Source organism: Colletotrichum abscissum (genome assembly GCF_030869225.1).
Source record: "Colletotrichum abscissum strain IMI 504890 chromosome Unknown Scaffold_6.1, whole genome shotgun sequence".
Classification (NCBI taxonomy): Eukaryota; Fungi; Ascomycota; class Sordariomycetes; order Glomerellales; family Glomerellaceae; genus Colletotrichum; species Colletotrichum abscissum.
In genome coordinates, this window is record NW_026850503.1 from 1,306,453 (window position 1) to 1,318,966 (window position 12,514).

The 12,514-nt window shown below is 53.0% G+C and overlaps 5 protein-coding genes across 5 annotated transcripts; 2 read left to right on the forward strand and 3 right to left on the reverse strand.

The window, feature by feature from the left end:
• Positions 1-170: 170 nt before the first annotated feature.
• CABS01_03421 (HhH-GPD superfamily base excision DNA repair protein) lies at positions 171-1,655 on the reverse strand (the record flags this gene model as incomplete). Its single annotated transcript, XM_060536796.1, has 1 exon — positions 171-1,655. The coding sequence occupies one exon, from the start codon at positions 1,653-1,655 to the stop codon at positions 171-173; it is 1,485 nt and encodes a 494-aa protein (XP_060392715.1).
• A 2,086-nt stretch (positions 1,656-3,741) lies between these two features.
• Positions 3,742-5,991, forward strand: CABS01_03422 (C-5 cytosine-specific DNA methylase; the record flags this gene model as incomplete). The annotated part of the gene is made up of 1 exon (XM_060536797.1): positions 3,742-5,991. One exon carries the CDS (start codon positions 3,742-3,744, stop codon positions 5,989-5,991), a length of 2,250 nt encoding a protein of 749 aa, XP_060392716.1.
• Positions 5,992-6,345: 354 nt separating this feature from the next.
• On the reverse strand, positions 6,346-7,638 carry CABS01_03423 (pectinesterase; the record flags this gene model as incomplete). Its single annotated transcript, XM_060536798.1, has 2 exons — positions 6,346-6,758; positions 6,828-7,638. The coding sequence occupies 2 exons, from the start codon at positions 7,636-7,638 to the stop codon at positions 6,346-6,348; spliced, it is 1,224 nt and encodes a 407-aa protein (XP_060392717.1).
• A 2,378-nt stretch (positions 7,639-10,016) lies between these two features.
• CABS01_03424 (polygalacturonase) lies at positions 10,017-11,571 on the forward strand (the record flags this gene model as incomplete). Its single annotated transcript, XM_060536799.1, has 4 exons — positions 10,017-10,589; positions 10,699-11,208; positions 11,280-11,381; positions 11,440-11,571. The coding sequence occupies 4 exons, from the start codon at positions 10,017-10,019 to the stop codon at positions 11,569-11,571; spliced, it is 1,317 nt and encodes a 438-aa protein (XP_060392718.1).
• A 323-nt stretch (positions 11,572-11,894) lies between these two features.
• On the reverse strand, positions 11,895-12,509 carry CABS01_03425 (uncharacterized protein; the record flags this gene model as incomplete). Its single annotated transcript, XM_060536800.1, has 1 exon — positions 11,895-12,509. One exon carries the CDS (start codon positions 12,507-12,509, stop codon positions 11,895-11,897), a length of 615 nt encoding a protein of 204 aa, XP_060392719.1.
• Between the last annotated feature and the right edge of the window lie 5 nt (positions 12,510-12,514).

Genomic DNA, 12,514 nt, shown 5'->3' on the forward strand with positions numbered 1-12,514 from the left:
CAGATAACAGATCCTTCAGATGCCTCCCCCAAAAATAGTCTTTTCATGACGTGTCTCTTTTGCGGATGATCCATCTCGATGATAGATCCAGCCACCTAAAATCAATGTAACGCATTCCCTTGGCCCCAGAGACCTAATGTTCTCCTCCCCGGGCTAAACGATATGTTCGTCTAATCGGCCCCTGATACACCAGCTTGAGGCTTGGTGGATTTTACCCACTTATCGAGTGTGCCCGACTCTCTCACACTCTTGTTCTTTACCTTCGCCTGAGTCTGTTTCTTGTCACGAGCCAGGAGGTGCTCAAGTGGACAGACAGTACTATTCCACTTCGTAGTACCTTCCACTGTCGACCCTTGGCAACGGTAGCAATTTCCACCGTGCTCAATGAACAACTGATGGAGTCCATACTTGAGGTGGTCGGGTACTCGAAAGTCGCAGTGCATGTATGTGTCGTTTGGGCTTGCTTTCATGGGGGCCCATCCCAGCCATCTTGTCATCCGATGTACATGGGTGTCCACCGCAAAGCTGGGCATCTGCAAATTGAATAGTAGAAGACAAGAAGCAGTCTTGACTGCGACCTGGGGGTATTTGACGAGTTCCAGCATTGCATCATGTGGCTTCATGATTCGGATGTGATCCAGTGTTAGTATGCCCGCTTTAATCTTGCTCAGCTGGTGTTCCCTTTGTTCTGGGCTCAATCTCGCTGTCCCAGGCGAATTGCTGGGATCTTTCGTGTCTTTCTCCTTGAGGTACATCTTTGCCCTTTTCTTGTTATCTTTGCGAATCATGCTGAGGCACGTCTTGATGGCATTATATTTTGTGGGACCAAGTCCACCTGGTCGAAAAGCCTCCAGCACTGCATCTTTCGGGGCCTTTCGCAGAGCATTCCAATTGATACTCTCTGGGCCAGGTCCTTTCTTGTCAAGCATACCAATCAGTTTGATGATATTTTCTATCACCTTGTCGGCGCTTTCTCGGGTGACCGACTGGCTGATGATTGTTCTCATCATGGCATCAACCAAGCATGGCACTTCTCCACACCCAGCGATATTGGCAGAAGCTGGCGGTATTGTGGCTGGTTGGATAAAGCTAAGTGCTTTGCGCTTCGCAGGCTCTTCACTCTGCTCTCTCTTTTGATATTCCTGAACAAGGATGTCGTAGACAACCTGGCACTCCCCTGCACTAGGTCCAGGCCAGTCGCGGTACGGTGTCTCTCCTGGCATCAGTCCATAATCCTTCTCCTTGACGACCTTCTGTTCGTCCTCTGAATCTAGGTCGTCAGTTGAATCTGGATCGCTTCCTGCTTTGTCGATCGCCTCTTCGTTTGCCTCACTGAGATCCACGGTCGCTGTTGTCGGATTCTTTAATCGCCGGTATCTCTTGGAAGCTTTCTCTAAATCTTCTGCAGTCATGTTCTTTCTCGTCGACGCAAAATCATCAGAGCAGCTGTTTGGAGACGAGTTCTCATCTCTGACGATGACCTCCAGGTTGGGAATGTAACTTCCTAAACCATGGGGGAGATCTACCCTGATCTCCTGGGTAGATGATACGTCCTTAGATGCGGCTTTCACTCGCTTAATCGCTTGTGGATGGTGATCATCCTCTTCATTGTCTTCAGCGTGTCTCTTCACCCCAGGAGCAGCCGATCGTAACATTCTTGTGCCCCTTGAAGGTCTTTTGTTGGTAGCGTTCTTGATAGAAGTCAGCCAAAACTTTCTGTCTTCTTTTGGTGAACGCACGTTTTCTTGGTCCGCTGGCTCTGGAGGACTCCTTTGGGGGGTATGTGTGGTAGAAGTTTGGTAGAATGCCTCTTTATCTGCTGGTCGACGGACCGTCCCGTTGTGTATCGGCAATTGAATCGCTCCTGCGTCCGCTGGAAGTTGGATCGCTCCAGCATCGATTGGTGATAAGATCGCTCCTGCATCAGCTGGTGGTGGGATTGCTTTTGCACCCACGGCCAGTTGGACTGTTCCATCTTCTACTGGTGAAGGAAGTTTTCTCCCATCTACAAGTGAATGTGTGCCTCCTTCGTCTGTTAGAGATACGACACTTTACAAGGTGGCACGCTTACCAGGAGACTGTTTGGACGTTTCTGCTTCTTCTAAAGGTAAAAGAATCTTCTGGGCAGCTCGCCTGGTCGCACTTCGAGTTTGCATGATTGTGCAAGAAGAATAGGACAATAGGTCAACAGTCCACGAAGACTCAGTAGCTATTGATTGATCCAGTGAGATAGCGCGAGTACAATGTGCTCTACTTCGTGGCACAAGTGTAGGGGAATGTTATGGCGATCAGGGGCCCAATAGCAAAGAGGTATCGGTAGGTTTCTGGCTTGTTTCGAGACTTGATGCATTTATTTTGTAGAGACTTTCCCTGAGTTGATGTCTAGAAAGTTTATGGGTCGTTGTTCGTTGTCAATCACGCTTTGAGGGGCGATGTTGGGATGAGGTTGGATGAAAGCGTGAATCGCCATTGTGTATTACGGATGAATTAAGCGAAGTCTTCAATCCCAACTACGTACCTTATCTAGAAGGATCCATATGGGATTGATCGAAATTTGCCTGGCTTCGATTTTGGAAGGAAGGAATTCAAGCAGAGGTGGGAAGGCGTCAAGAGGTGTGGGTGCCTGCCTTATTTCCCCGGGTCCCTGGCGTTACATTTGGTATCTACTGCTGTTCACGATATCGCTACTGCCTGAGGAACCTCACTCATGCAAGTTTGTGTAAGAAAGAAAAGGTCCCTGTGCTGATTTAGTAATGTTTGAGTGCCAAAGAAAGAGAGGGAAGAGAGGGAAGAAAGAGCCTATGAAACCAGCTTAAGCATTCACTATGGTCGTTGGTGAAGGGAGGCAAGGCCCACAAGGAAATGTCCAAGCACTCACACAATGAGTTTGAAGATATTTTGAGGATTTTGTGTCATTCGTCGATGACAAAGTCACGGAGGGAAGTTATGACACGCTTAAGCAAGCAGACGATAGTTAGGCGTCAAGGCGGTATGATGTTATTCTAGCCATCTCGGGAGCTCAAATCTGTACTTAGGCCTCTGAGGTGGCGTTCAAATGGATGAGAATATGACTGAAAGACTTCACATGAAAGACTTCAAAGTTGCTGTTATGATCTACCTCTGGGTCAAGAGGTCAAGAACAGCTATGGGAGGTGAGGTGAGGGCGAGAGCAAGTCGGGTTATCCATTTCAAAAGAAGCAGGGGATTACCTGACCAGCGACCTATCCGGTTGTTTTCAAGTACTCTACCAAATATTCAGATGGTCTGAATCTTCTTCACATGCTAGATCCATATCAGAAACTTCTCCACCCTCAAATACTCCTCGTTCTTCCCTATCCTGTCCTCCATTGGGCAGGCAGTAGCCGTAGCTCCTGCCTCGAGGGCAACTTCAACCCCTTAGGTACGCCCAATCGGCTTCATCTTCTCAATCTGAGAAATTGACGCCTCACAGACTTTTCTCACCTCCAACAATCCCACTTGGACCTTTCGTTTTGACAACATCTCGAGCGGCGCAACCAAGATCTGAGCGACCAAGTGCCTGAATTGGCGTCAAGCAGCAGGCAAGGTTCAACGAACAAGTCCATTATAGGGTGGAAGAGGATAGTCTCACCAAGGTTCGTCAGGCTGAGACCAACAAACCAACAGACTCGAATACCGACAACTTTAGCCTTGTACGTCGTTTCATCCTCTTTATCTTGCACCCCTAGCTGATCAGACAGCCAGTCCTTGACCATCAAAGCAATGGTTACCGCTGTATTCTCGGGCAGTAGCCCCTTCGCTGCCATCGTCGTGGATGATGATCACACATCTGAGGATAAAACCACGACAGAATGGCAGCGAAGGGTCAATGCCTATCGCCCTCAAGGCCGAGAGAACTCTGTCGTCACCATCAACAGTGATTTCGACGTCCTGGAACAGAAAGAAGAGGACATCGCCGACAGAGAACTCGAAAATCTTATAGATCTTACTGTCGAAGATGACCCGGTTGTCCGACACCGTCGACGACGTCGCCAACCGCTCCCCGCCAAGAATCCTGAGCGTCATCACCAGAGCATAGGAACTGGCCAACGGCTGATCAAGCTCAAGAAGTTTTATGAGCTGGATCCTTCGCAATGCCCCAAATCGGCGCTAGAGCCGCATTTTCTTCTGGTGAAAAAGATCACGGAGGATTTGATCACCAACAAAATCACAATTACCGGACTGCCGTTTGTCAGAGTACGCTCACTCATGGCCAAGTTGCCGCGAAAGTTGAATGAGGTGGCCGTCGTCTACGAACTAGACGAAAACGACGACAGGACGATCAACGAGCAGGCAAGCATTGAAGTCCCCTTGTCGGCAATCATCGGACCTTCCAGAAGCTTTCACACTACGAATGCGCTCTACCCGCACCATCGCTATGACCCGAAAGCCTTCGCCAACCTAGAAGCAGTCGAGAAGGAAGGTCCACTGGTGTGTCGGTGGAAGTACTTCATTCACTACCGAGACTCACGCGAGAAGAAAACAAGCAAAGCTCATCATTGGACGTTGGAACGTGTTCGAGAGCACGAAGTCGAACGAGAAGACTTTAGGGTATCTGAGGAAGATTTGCGATCTGACTGGCGAGGCGTGACAATCCGCGGAGGCGCACATCTGCCAGAGACGCAGCCTCAGGTGCTTGGAAAACCCACCGAGAAGCAGAAATACACAGTCTTCGATTCTTTCTGCGGCGCCGGCGGCTTCTCGAGGGGCGCCGAGCGGGCAGGAATGAAGGTCCAACATGCCGTCGACTCCTGGGACCGGGCGTGCAACACCTACCGCCAAAACTTCCCGGATACCAATCTCTTCGAGATGACTGTCGACGAGTTTATTCTTCACCAAAAAGATGTCCCAATGAGAGTTGACGTTCTCCATCTATCGCCGCCATGTCAGACATGGTCACCGGCTCACACCGTCGCGGGACAAAACGACGAGGCCAATATCGCCTCGCTCTTTGCCTGCAGAAGTCTCGTCGAGAAAGTGCGCCCTCGACTCTTTACGCTAGAACAGACCTTTGGAATACTGCAGCCGGCCTACTCACCCTTTTTCAATACTCTTCTGATGGGGTTCACCGAGTTCGGGTATTCTGTAACTTGGAAGCTGGTCCATCTCCAGACCTGGGGGCTCCCTCAAGTCCGAAAGAGACTGATTATGATTGGCGCCTGTCCCGGAGAGAAGTTGCCCCCCTTTCCCAGAGCAACCCACTCTGAGACGGGAGCCGGCGGTCTGGAAAAGTACGTGACTATCAAGAAAGCACTCGAGAGGATCACGAATGACTGCACCTGGCACAACCCGGAGGAGGAGATGAGAGACACTTTGCCCACGGGCTCAGTCGTGTCCAGCCCGGATGAGATCCTGAAGAGAGCCATCACATGCTCGGGAGGCGGAAATATGCACTATTCGAATACCAGAGCCTACACGGTGCGTGAGTTCGCCAGCCTTCAGGGGTTCCCCTTCTGGCATCAATTCCCCAAGGCTCCCAAGTCAGCCTTGAAGAAGCAAATCGGGAATGCATTCCCGGCGTGCGTTGTACGACCGCTCTATGAGCACCTCAAGAATTGGCTTCTAGTCGAGGACGGCCTCGCCCCTGCCTGCGACGTGAGAGCCAGCGTTGGCGGAAGGGCCAGCGTTGGCGGAAGAGAAGTGGTGTTCCTGACCGAGGCGCCTGCGCCTACGCCTACGCTGCGCCGCGTCCCTGTTCCCGTCGCGATGCCGTCGCTCTTGAGAACCCAGGGAGACTCTGCGAAGAACGCTATGCTGCTTGATGAAGATGAAGATGATCAGATTGAGATTAAGTTCTACGGGGACTCCGACATTGAGATGTCTGACGTGCCCGAGGCGTCTAGGAGCCCGGATACCCCTGACACGCCGCTGTCTTATTACCGGTACCGGTCTCGGTCGAGGACGATGTCGCTTGGACCGTCTCCAGAGCCGGTGCAGTCTGGGCTGAAGGACTCGCCTATTGTGATTGACTGAAGGGGTACAAGATGGATTTTATTGTGTGTGTGTGTGGAAATTTGCGAACTTTGTCACGTTGTCATTTCTGAACGACGACTTTGCACGACAGAATAGGAACAGGAACGAAAAAAAAGGAGTGGTGTTGAACACTGGGCTTTCTCAGAGACTACGAGGAATGGGCCGAATGGCACGGATCTTCAACGTCACGCAGGAAGCAGATGATGAATGTTGCACTGAATGAAATGGAACGAGAGGAAGGGAATTACTTTTTTTCTGTAGTCTAGTTTTGAGATTAATCTGCATTTTCTCACTTAACAATCCCCCCTAACCATTCTTCTTCACCACAAGAGCGAGGCATAGTCGCCACCACTCTCACGACCTCAACACACTCTGGTCAACCCAGCTAACAAACCCAAACTCCCCCTCGGGCGTCTGGAACACGTCCTTGGGTTCCCTGTACGGCGCCGCGCCCGCGTCGTCCAGCACGATCGTCACGTTGCTCGCCTTCATCTGCTCGGGCGTCCAGCCCGGTCCGCGGTCGTCGTAGACGGCCATGAAGGTGTAGTTGTTGACGCGCGGCTCGCTGGCCTGCCACTCGATGTAGCCCTGGGGCTTGATCGAGGCGTCAAAGAAGGACTGCATGAAGACGGAGCGGTGCTGGGCGTTCCAGGGGCGGCCGAGGGCGCAGGCGCCGCGGATGGTGGGCGCGACGGAGGCGTTGGCGGCGAGGACTTGGGAGTCGGAGATGTAGACCCCGTACTTGTTTTCAAAGGTTGTGTTCGTTCCTGTCATCTTTTGTGTTAGTTTTCATGGGATGATGGTGGCTCGGGAGAGACAGAGAAAGGAAAACATACCCTTCCAAGCAGTGATGCCGCCGCCGCAGTTCCTCAGCGAGAGCGTCGACTTCTCAATGTACGCCGTGCCGAACCCGTACAGGAAATCCGTCTGGCCGGCAATGACATTGTCGTAGAAGTAGGCGTTGCCCAGCTTCCCGACGTACAGGGTATCCTGCCACCCGTACAGCCCGCACGAGTAGAACCCGGCGTTGGCCCTGCTCACGCCCACGGCGTGCGCGGGGCCGTTGGAGTACGGGTACTCGTCGTTGCGGAAGTCAATGTTGTAGGCGCGGAAGTCGGCGCAGCCGAAGGGCGTGTCGGCGGGCACGGGGAAGCCCGTGGGCCCGGAGCCGGTGAGCGTGGCGTTGAGGGTGGGGCCGACGGAGAGGACGCTGGTGTAGGCGTTGTCCGGGAAGCGGACGTTGTGATTTGTAGCGTTGAAGAGGACTTGGACCTCGTTCTGGGCGTTGCCGGCCGTGGCGTTGCCCGAGGCGGAGTAGGAGATTCCCGTGCTGGGGGAGTCGGTCATGCCCAGCAGGGTGAGGGGGCCGGGGCGGGTTACGTTGAGTTGCTCTACGTAGATGCCTGGTGCGATGAGGATTGTGTGGGCTGTCGTGTCGTGGGGGAGGGAGGCGATGGCGTCTTGGATGGTTGTGAAGTTTGCGTGTTTGGAGGTCTTTGAGACGAAGATGGTGTCTGGGGGGCAGCCCTCGAAGGGGTTATTGCAGGTCTTCTTTTGGCATGCTGCGTAGGTCTTTGCCGGGCCTGAGGGGATCGCGGCGATGGCCAGGGAGGCGAGGGCTCCGGAGAGGAGGATGGATGCCTTCATCTTGGAGCCTGCTTCCTGGTTCTCTCACTTACAAAGTTACTCGTAAAGAGAGAGGAAGAGGAAGAGCTAGAGGAAGGGGGAAGAGCGAAGACTCGGCCGAGCTTAAAGATATATACAAAAAAAAGAGCGTGGTGGTTGAGGTGGTATTCTTCTGAACAAGCTGAACAAAGAGACCCGATGATCTGGATGGGGTTTGCTATATATCCTTCCCGTCCGTCCCATTGCTACCTACCCTTGACTACCTTGGCCAGTGCTACTCTGCCAGCCTAAGCTTTCCCTTGCCCATATTACCCGATGCTTGTCACAATCTCCTCGACAGCTCGCGAGTTGGGGGCGGGAGCAGGTTTTCCGGGTATCCCCCCTGTCCCGGGTTCAAGTCTCGCCGTAATAGAATCGAAGGGCTGTCAACAACTTGCACACTTACAAAGAGCAAGGCAAAGACGCATACAAAGCTCAAGCGCGCGTATTGTGGGCGGAGTCAGATGTGGCACTTGCAGTGGCAGCGCCAAAGTATACCATATTGGCCCCTCAGGAGAAAAGCGAAAATCTCGCAAAACTCGCAGTTCGCGGCCTCCATCGATTATCAACAGTACGAAGTACATCGGCTCAGCTTACGACTCTCCCTCTCCCTCTCTCTTTCTGTTTCTGTTTCTCTCTCTTCCCCCGGGTTGGGCGCGCGGGGTAAAAGACGGAGTTATTACCCCGGAAATCCCATCGCCGGCAGACGTGTCCAAGGAATATTTGTGTCCCATGGGGAAGAAGAAGCGTGGCAATGGGACGAACATGATGAGCACATGGGAGTGCCGTAGGCGACCAGGTCAAAAGTTGGGGAAAATGAGGAGGTCGAATCCCCAACTTTTGGGGCTCTGCAGGGCTTCTGCAGACGTGCAGGTGGAAGAACTGCAGCTGGCGGATTCCACGAACCACAGCTTGCAGGGCCTCGCAGGGCACTTACGCTAGCCATAAGCCACGAAATTTAGTGTCACTAAGTGTCAACGGCGGTTGTCGATGACGCGGGGAAATGGCAACTTGACAACCGGCGAGAGTCCAAGGTATCTATCCGTACTGCGTAGAGATATGAAGGGGGCCGGAAATCAAGCAAAACCAAGCCTTCGGAAACGCGGCATGGGCGTAAGCCAACCGGCTTGGCCTGCGAGCTCCCCCACACTGGGTACGTGGGGTAACCCTGGCAAGTCCACCTCAGTACGGAGTACGCAGTACATAACGCTGAAAGTCCACTGCAGCGACTGCACGCCTTCAGGGGCACCAATCAGTGAAAGTTCGCGAGAGGTGCCCCTCTGTTGGCCCTTAATTAGCGCTAGCCCGCACTGTAATTGATAGCTTGGAATTGCCCAATAAGCACTCGGGAAACCTTGTCATTGGCCCACTCTTTTTCTTTTCCGTCGTCTTTTTCTGCCCGTCTCCAATTCCCGTTCCTCTCCTTCTCACTCTCATACTGACTCTCACTCTTACTTTCACTCTCACTCTCCTTGAGTCTTACACGTGTAGGTTCTCTCAGCCTCCTTCTCCTTCAAAAGAAACATTATTTCCCCTGAGGGGCTCGCCCGGGACTCCATGTCCAAAGACTCCCAAAGCACCATCATGATATTCATCTCCTGCCAGATTTCCTCCTGCTAAGCTTTTCTCGGAAACGGCGGAGATCACCGCAGGCTGCCACTCACCAGCATGTTCCCGGTTCCGCCATATAAAACACAAAAGCTTGATTTTGTTGGCTGTTTTCTCTCTTCCTTCGTACCCAGACGTTCAGATGAATAACCGTCCGCCTTGTCCCCCTCATGGTTTAGCTCCATGTATCCGTTCGCTTCCGTCCATCGAAGCTCTGCGAGTACCTAATGACGGCGAAGCTTTGCCGTCTCGTCCTTCCATCTCATCCCCATGTGCCCCTGCCGTTCTTCCCTGAAGACTCAAACCCCTTCATATGGACGGAAAAATTGCAGCCCATGGTCCCATGCCATGTGCTCTTTCTCCAATCTTGCCCTTGCTACTAGCTAGACCCCTTCTCTAGTGCCCCTGCTTCACCTACAGTAGTCATCCCTAATCGAGCTATCGCCGTGTCATTCATGGTGGATATCCTTCCAACGCCGAGAAGCTTGCCCCCCCTGCTCCGCATCGGCGCATATCCCCTTCCCGAACTTCAAAGGGCTCCAACACTCACTCTCACTGCGGAAGATCTGATATAAATCCTTTCCCCAGCCCTTTCGCAGCGTAGCAGTCTCAAAACGGCTTTGTACAGCTTCTCCAATTGCTTGGCAAACTACCCCCAATCGTCCTTGGCATCAGAACATTCCTGACCGCCGTTACATTCCTTTGACTTGTTCATTCTTTTTTTTTTTTTGCCCATCCAATTACTGTTCACCATGGTCGCTCCAACCCTGCTCGGCGGTCTCCTTGCCGCCGCCCTGGTGCCCTTCACCCACGCCGCCGCCGGTGGCCGCCCAGACATCAAGGCCGCCCCCTTCCACCCGGGCCGCGCCTTCCCCGCCTCCGCCCCGAGGACAAAGACCTGCGCCGTCAAGGCCGGCACCAACGGCAGCGACGACTCGGCCGCCATCCTCCAGGCCTTCCACAGCTGCAACAACGGCGGCACCGTCGTCCTCGACAAGACGTACACCATCTGCAACCCGCTCGACCTCACGTTCCTCAACGCCGTCGATGTCGCCCTCACCGGTACCGTCAACTTTTGCGACGACATTGACCACTGGCTGCCCCGCACCTTCAAGTACACCTTCCAGATCTCTTCCTCCATGTGGAAGTTTGGCGGCAAGGATGTCAACATTTACGGCAACGGCGTCGGCACGCTCAACGGCAACGGCCAGAAGTGGTGGGACCGGTTCGCGTCGAATGCTACGCTTGAGAGACCTATTCTCTTCGTCACTGATGGTCTTCACGGCGGCTCTATTACCGGCTTGAAGATGGTCAACTCCCCTCAGGTAAGATTCACTCACCCACTCACTCATTCACTCTCACCCACCTCTCATTCACTCTCATTCACCTCATTTGGGATCTCAAGAACGACCACTAAAAAAAGCCTCCAAACAGTGGTTCAACCTCATCGCAAACAGCACCGACGTCCTCATCTCCGACATCAACATCAAGGTCGGCTCCACCTCCTCCAACCCGGCCAAGAACACCGACGGCTGGGACACCTACCGCTCCGACGGCATCGTCATCCAAAACTCCGTCATCAACAACGGCGACGACTGCGTCTCCTTCAAGCCCAACTCGACAAACATTGTCGTCCAGAACCTCGTCTGCAACGGCTCTCACGGCATCTCCGTCGGCTCTCTCGGCCAGTACATTGGCACCTTTGACGTTGTCGAGAACCTCTACGTCTACAACACGAGCATGTCCAACGCCTCGGACGGCGCCCGCATCAAGGTCTGGCCCGGCATGGATACCCCTTTCCAGCCCAACCTCTCTGGCGGCGGCGGCTCGGGATACGTCAAGAACGTCACCTACGATACCTTCCACAACGACAACAATGACAATGCTATTACTATCGATCAGTGCTATGGTCAGAAGAACCAGACTATCTGCAACCAGTACCCTGTAAGTTTCTCCCGGCAGGTTTTGATGTAACGAGAAATAAGAAATCGGAGTACTGACACCATCCGTCTTAGTCCAACATGACCATCAGCGACATCTACTTCAAGAACTTTGACGGCACCGCCTCCTCCAAGAACGACCCCCGCGTCGGATCCCTCGTCTGCAGCAGCCCCTCCGTAAGTTTCTCTCTTCCAATCCTCTTCCCAAAAGTCCATGGCACTAATAACCAGCCAGAAATGCGTCAACATCAACGCCTCCAAGATCAACGTCAAGGCTCCGAGCGGCAAGAACCCCCAATGGCTCTGCGTCAACCTCGACACTGGTCTTCTCGACATCAACTGCGTCACCAAGGTGACCAAGAGCTAGAAATAAGTTCTTGGTCTGGTTCAATCTTATTCTGTATATTTGAATTTGTTACTTCTTGTATTTAAAAGGGAAACTTTCCCCGGGTAATTTCATGTAAACACCCATAGGTACAAAATTTCCTAGAAGGGAAAATGGTGGATCTTACACATATATGATACCTTCATCTCTCCCATGCCTATAGACTTTGTGAAGGGTCAGAAATCGACTGATCGCTCAAGGGAGGTTCGACCTTATTAAAGACACAATCCTTCCCATAAATTGCCATTTCGTCGGTCGAGTCTAAAAAGCCCCACCGAAGGGCCGAAGAATGATCGGTCAACCCTTCAAGCTTGACTCGGCACACTGTCTGAAGGTTTATCAAACCTCCACACAGCCATATCCCTCATCTCGGCAAACCGCCACACCTTGATGCACTCCTTTTCGACGGCAACGAGCCTCCCGCCGCACTTTTCACAGACTCTCATGCTGCCCACATTCTCTAGATCAACCTGCGCAACGAGGTGCGTGATCTCGATCTGATCTCCGTCGTCATCGTCGCCCTCTGCGTCTCTAGCAGCTGCCGTAGCCCCATTACCTTTGATCTGCAACCCTGGATCCAGATCTCCAGCAGAGGAGGCGTGGGCACCATCATCTCCTTGTTTGCTCTGACCTCCTGTTGCTGACGACCGCACCTCGGGGACAACAACCATCTCCCTCCTCGGAGCCAACCTCATACGACTCCAGTACATGTCCAAAAAAGCCGCGATCGCGCGCGTGGCGTACCCTTTGCCCCAGCAATCGGACCGCAGCTTGTACCCGATCGACAGTCCCCAAGCTGATACCGTCGTCGTCCTGATACTTCCGATCATCTTGGTCTCTCTGGTGATGTCGGTGGCAGGAACCCCGTTGTTGCCGCCTTCCGCCGGTAGTGGAGGAAGGGACGCGTAGTCCGAGACCATTACGG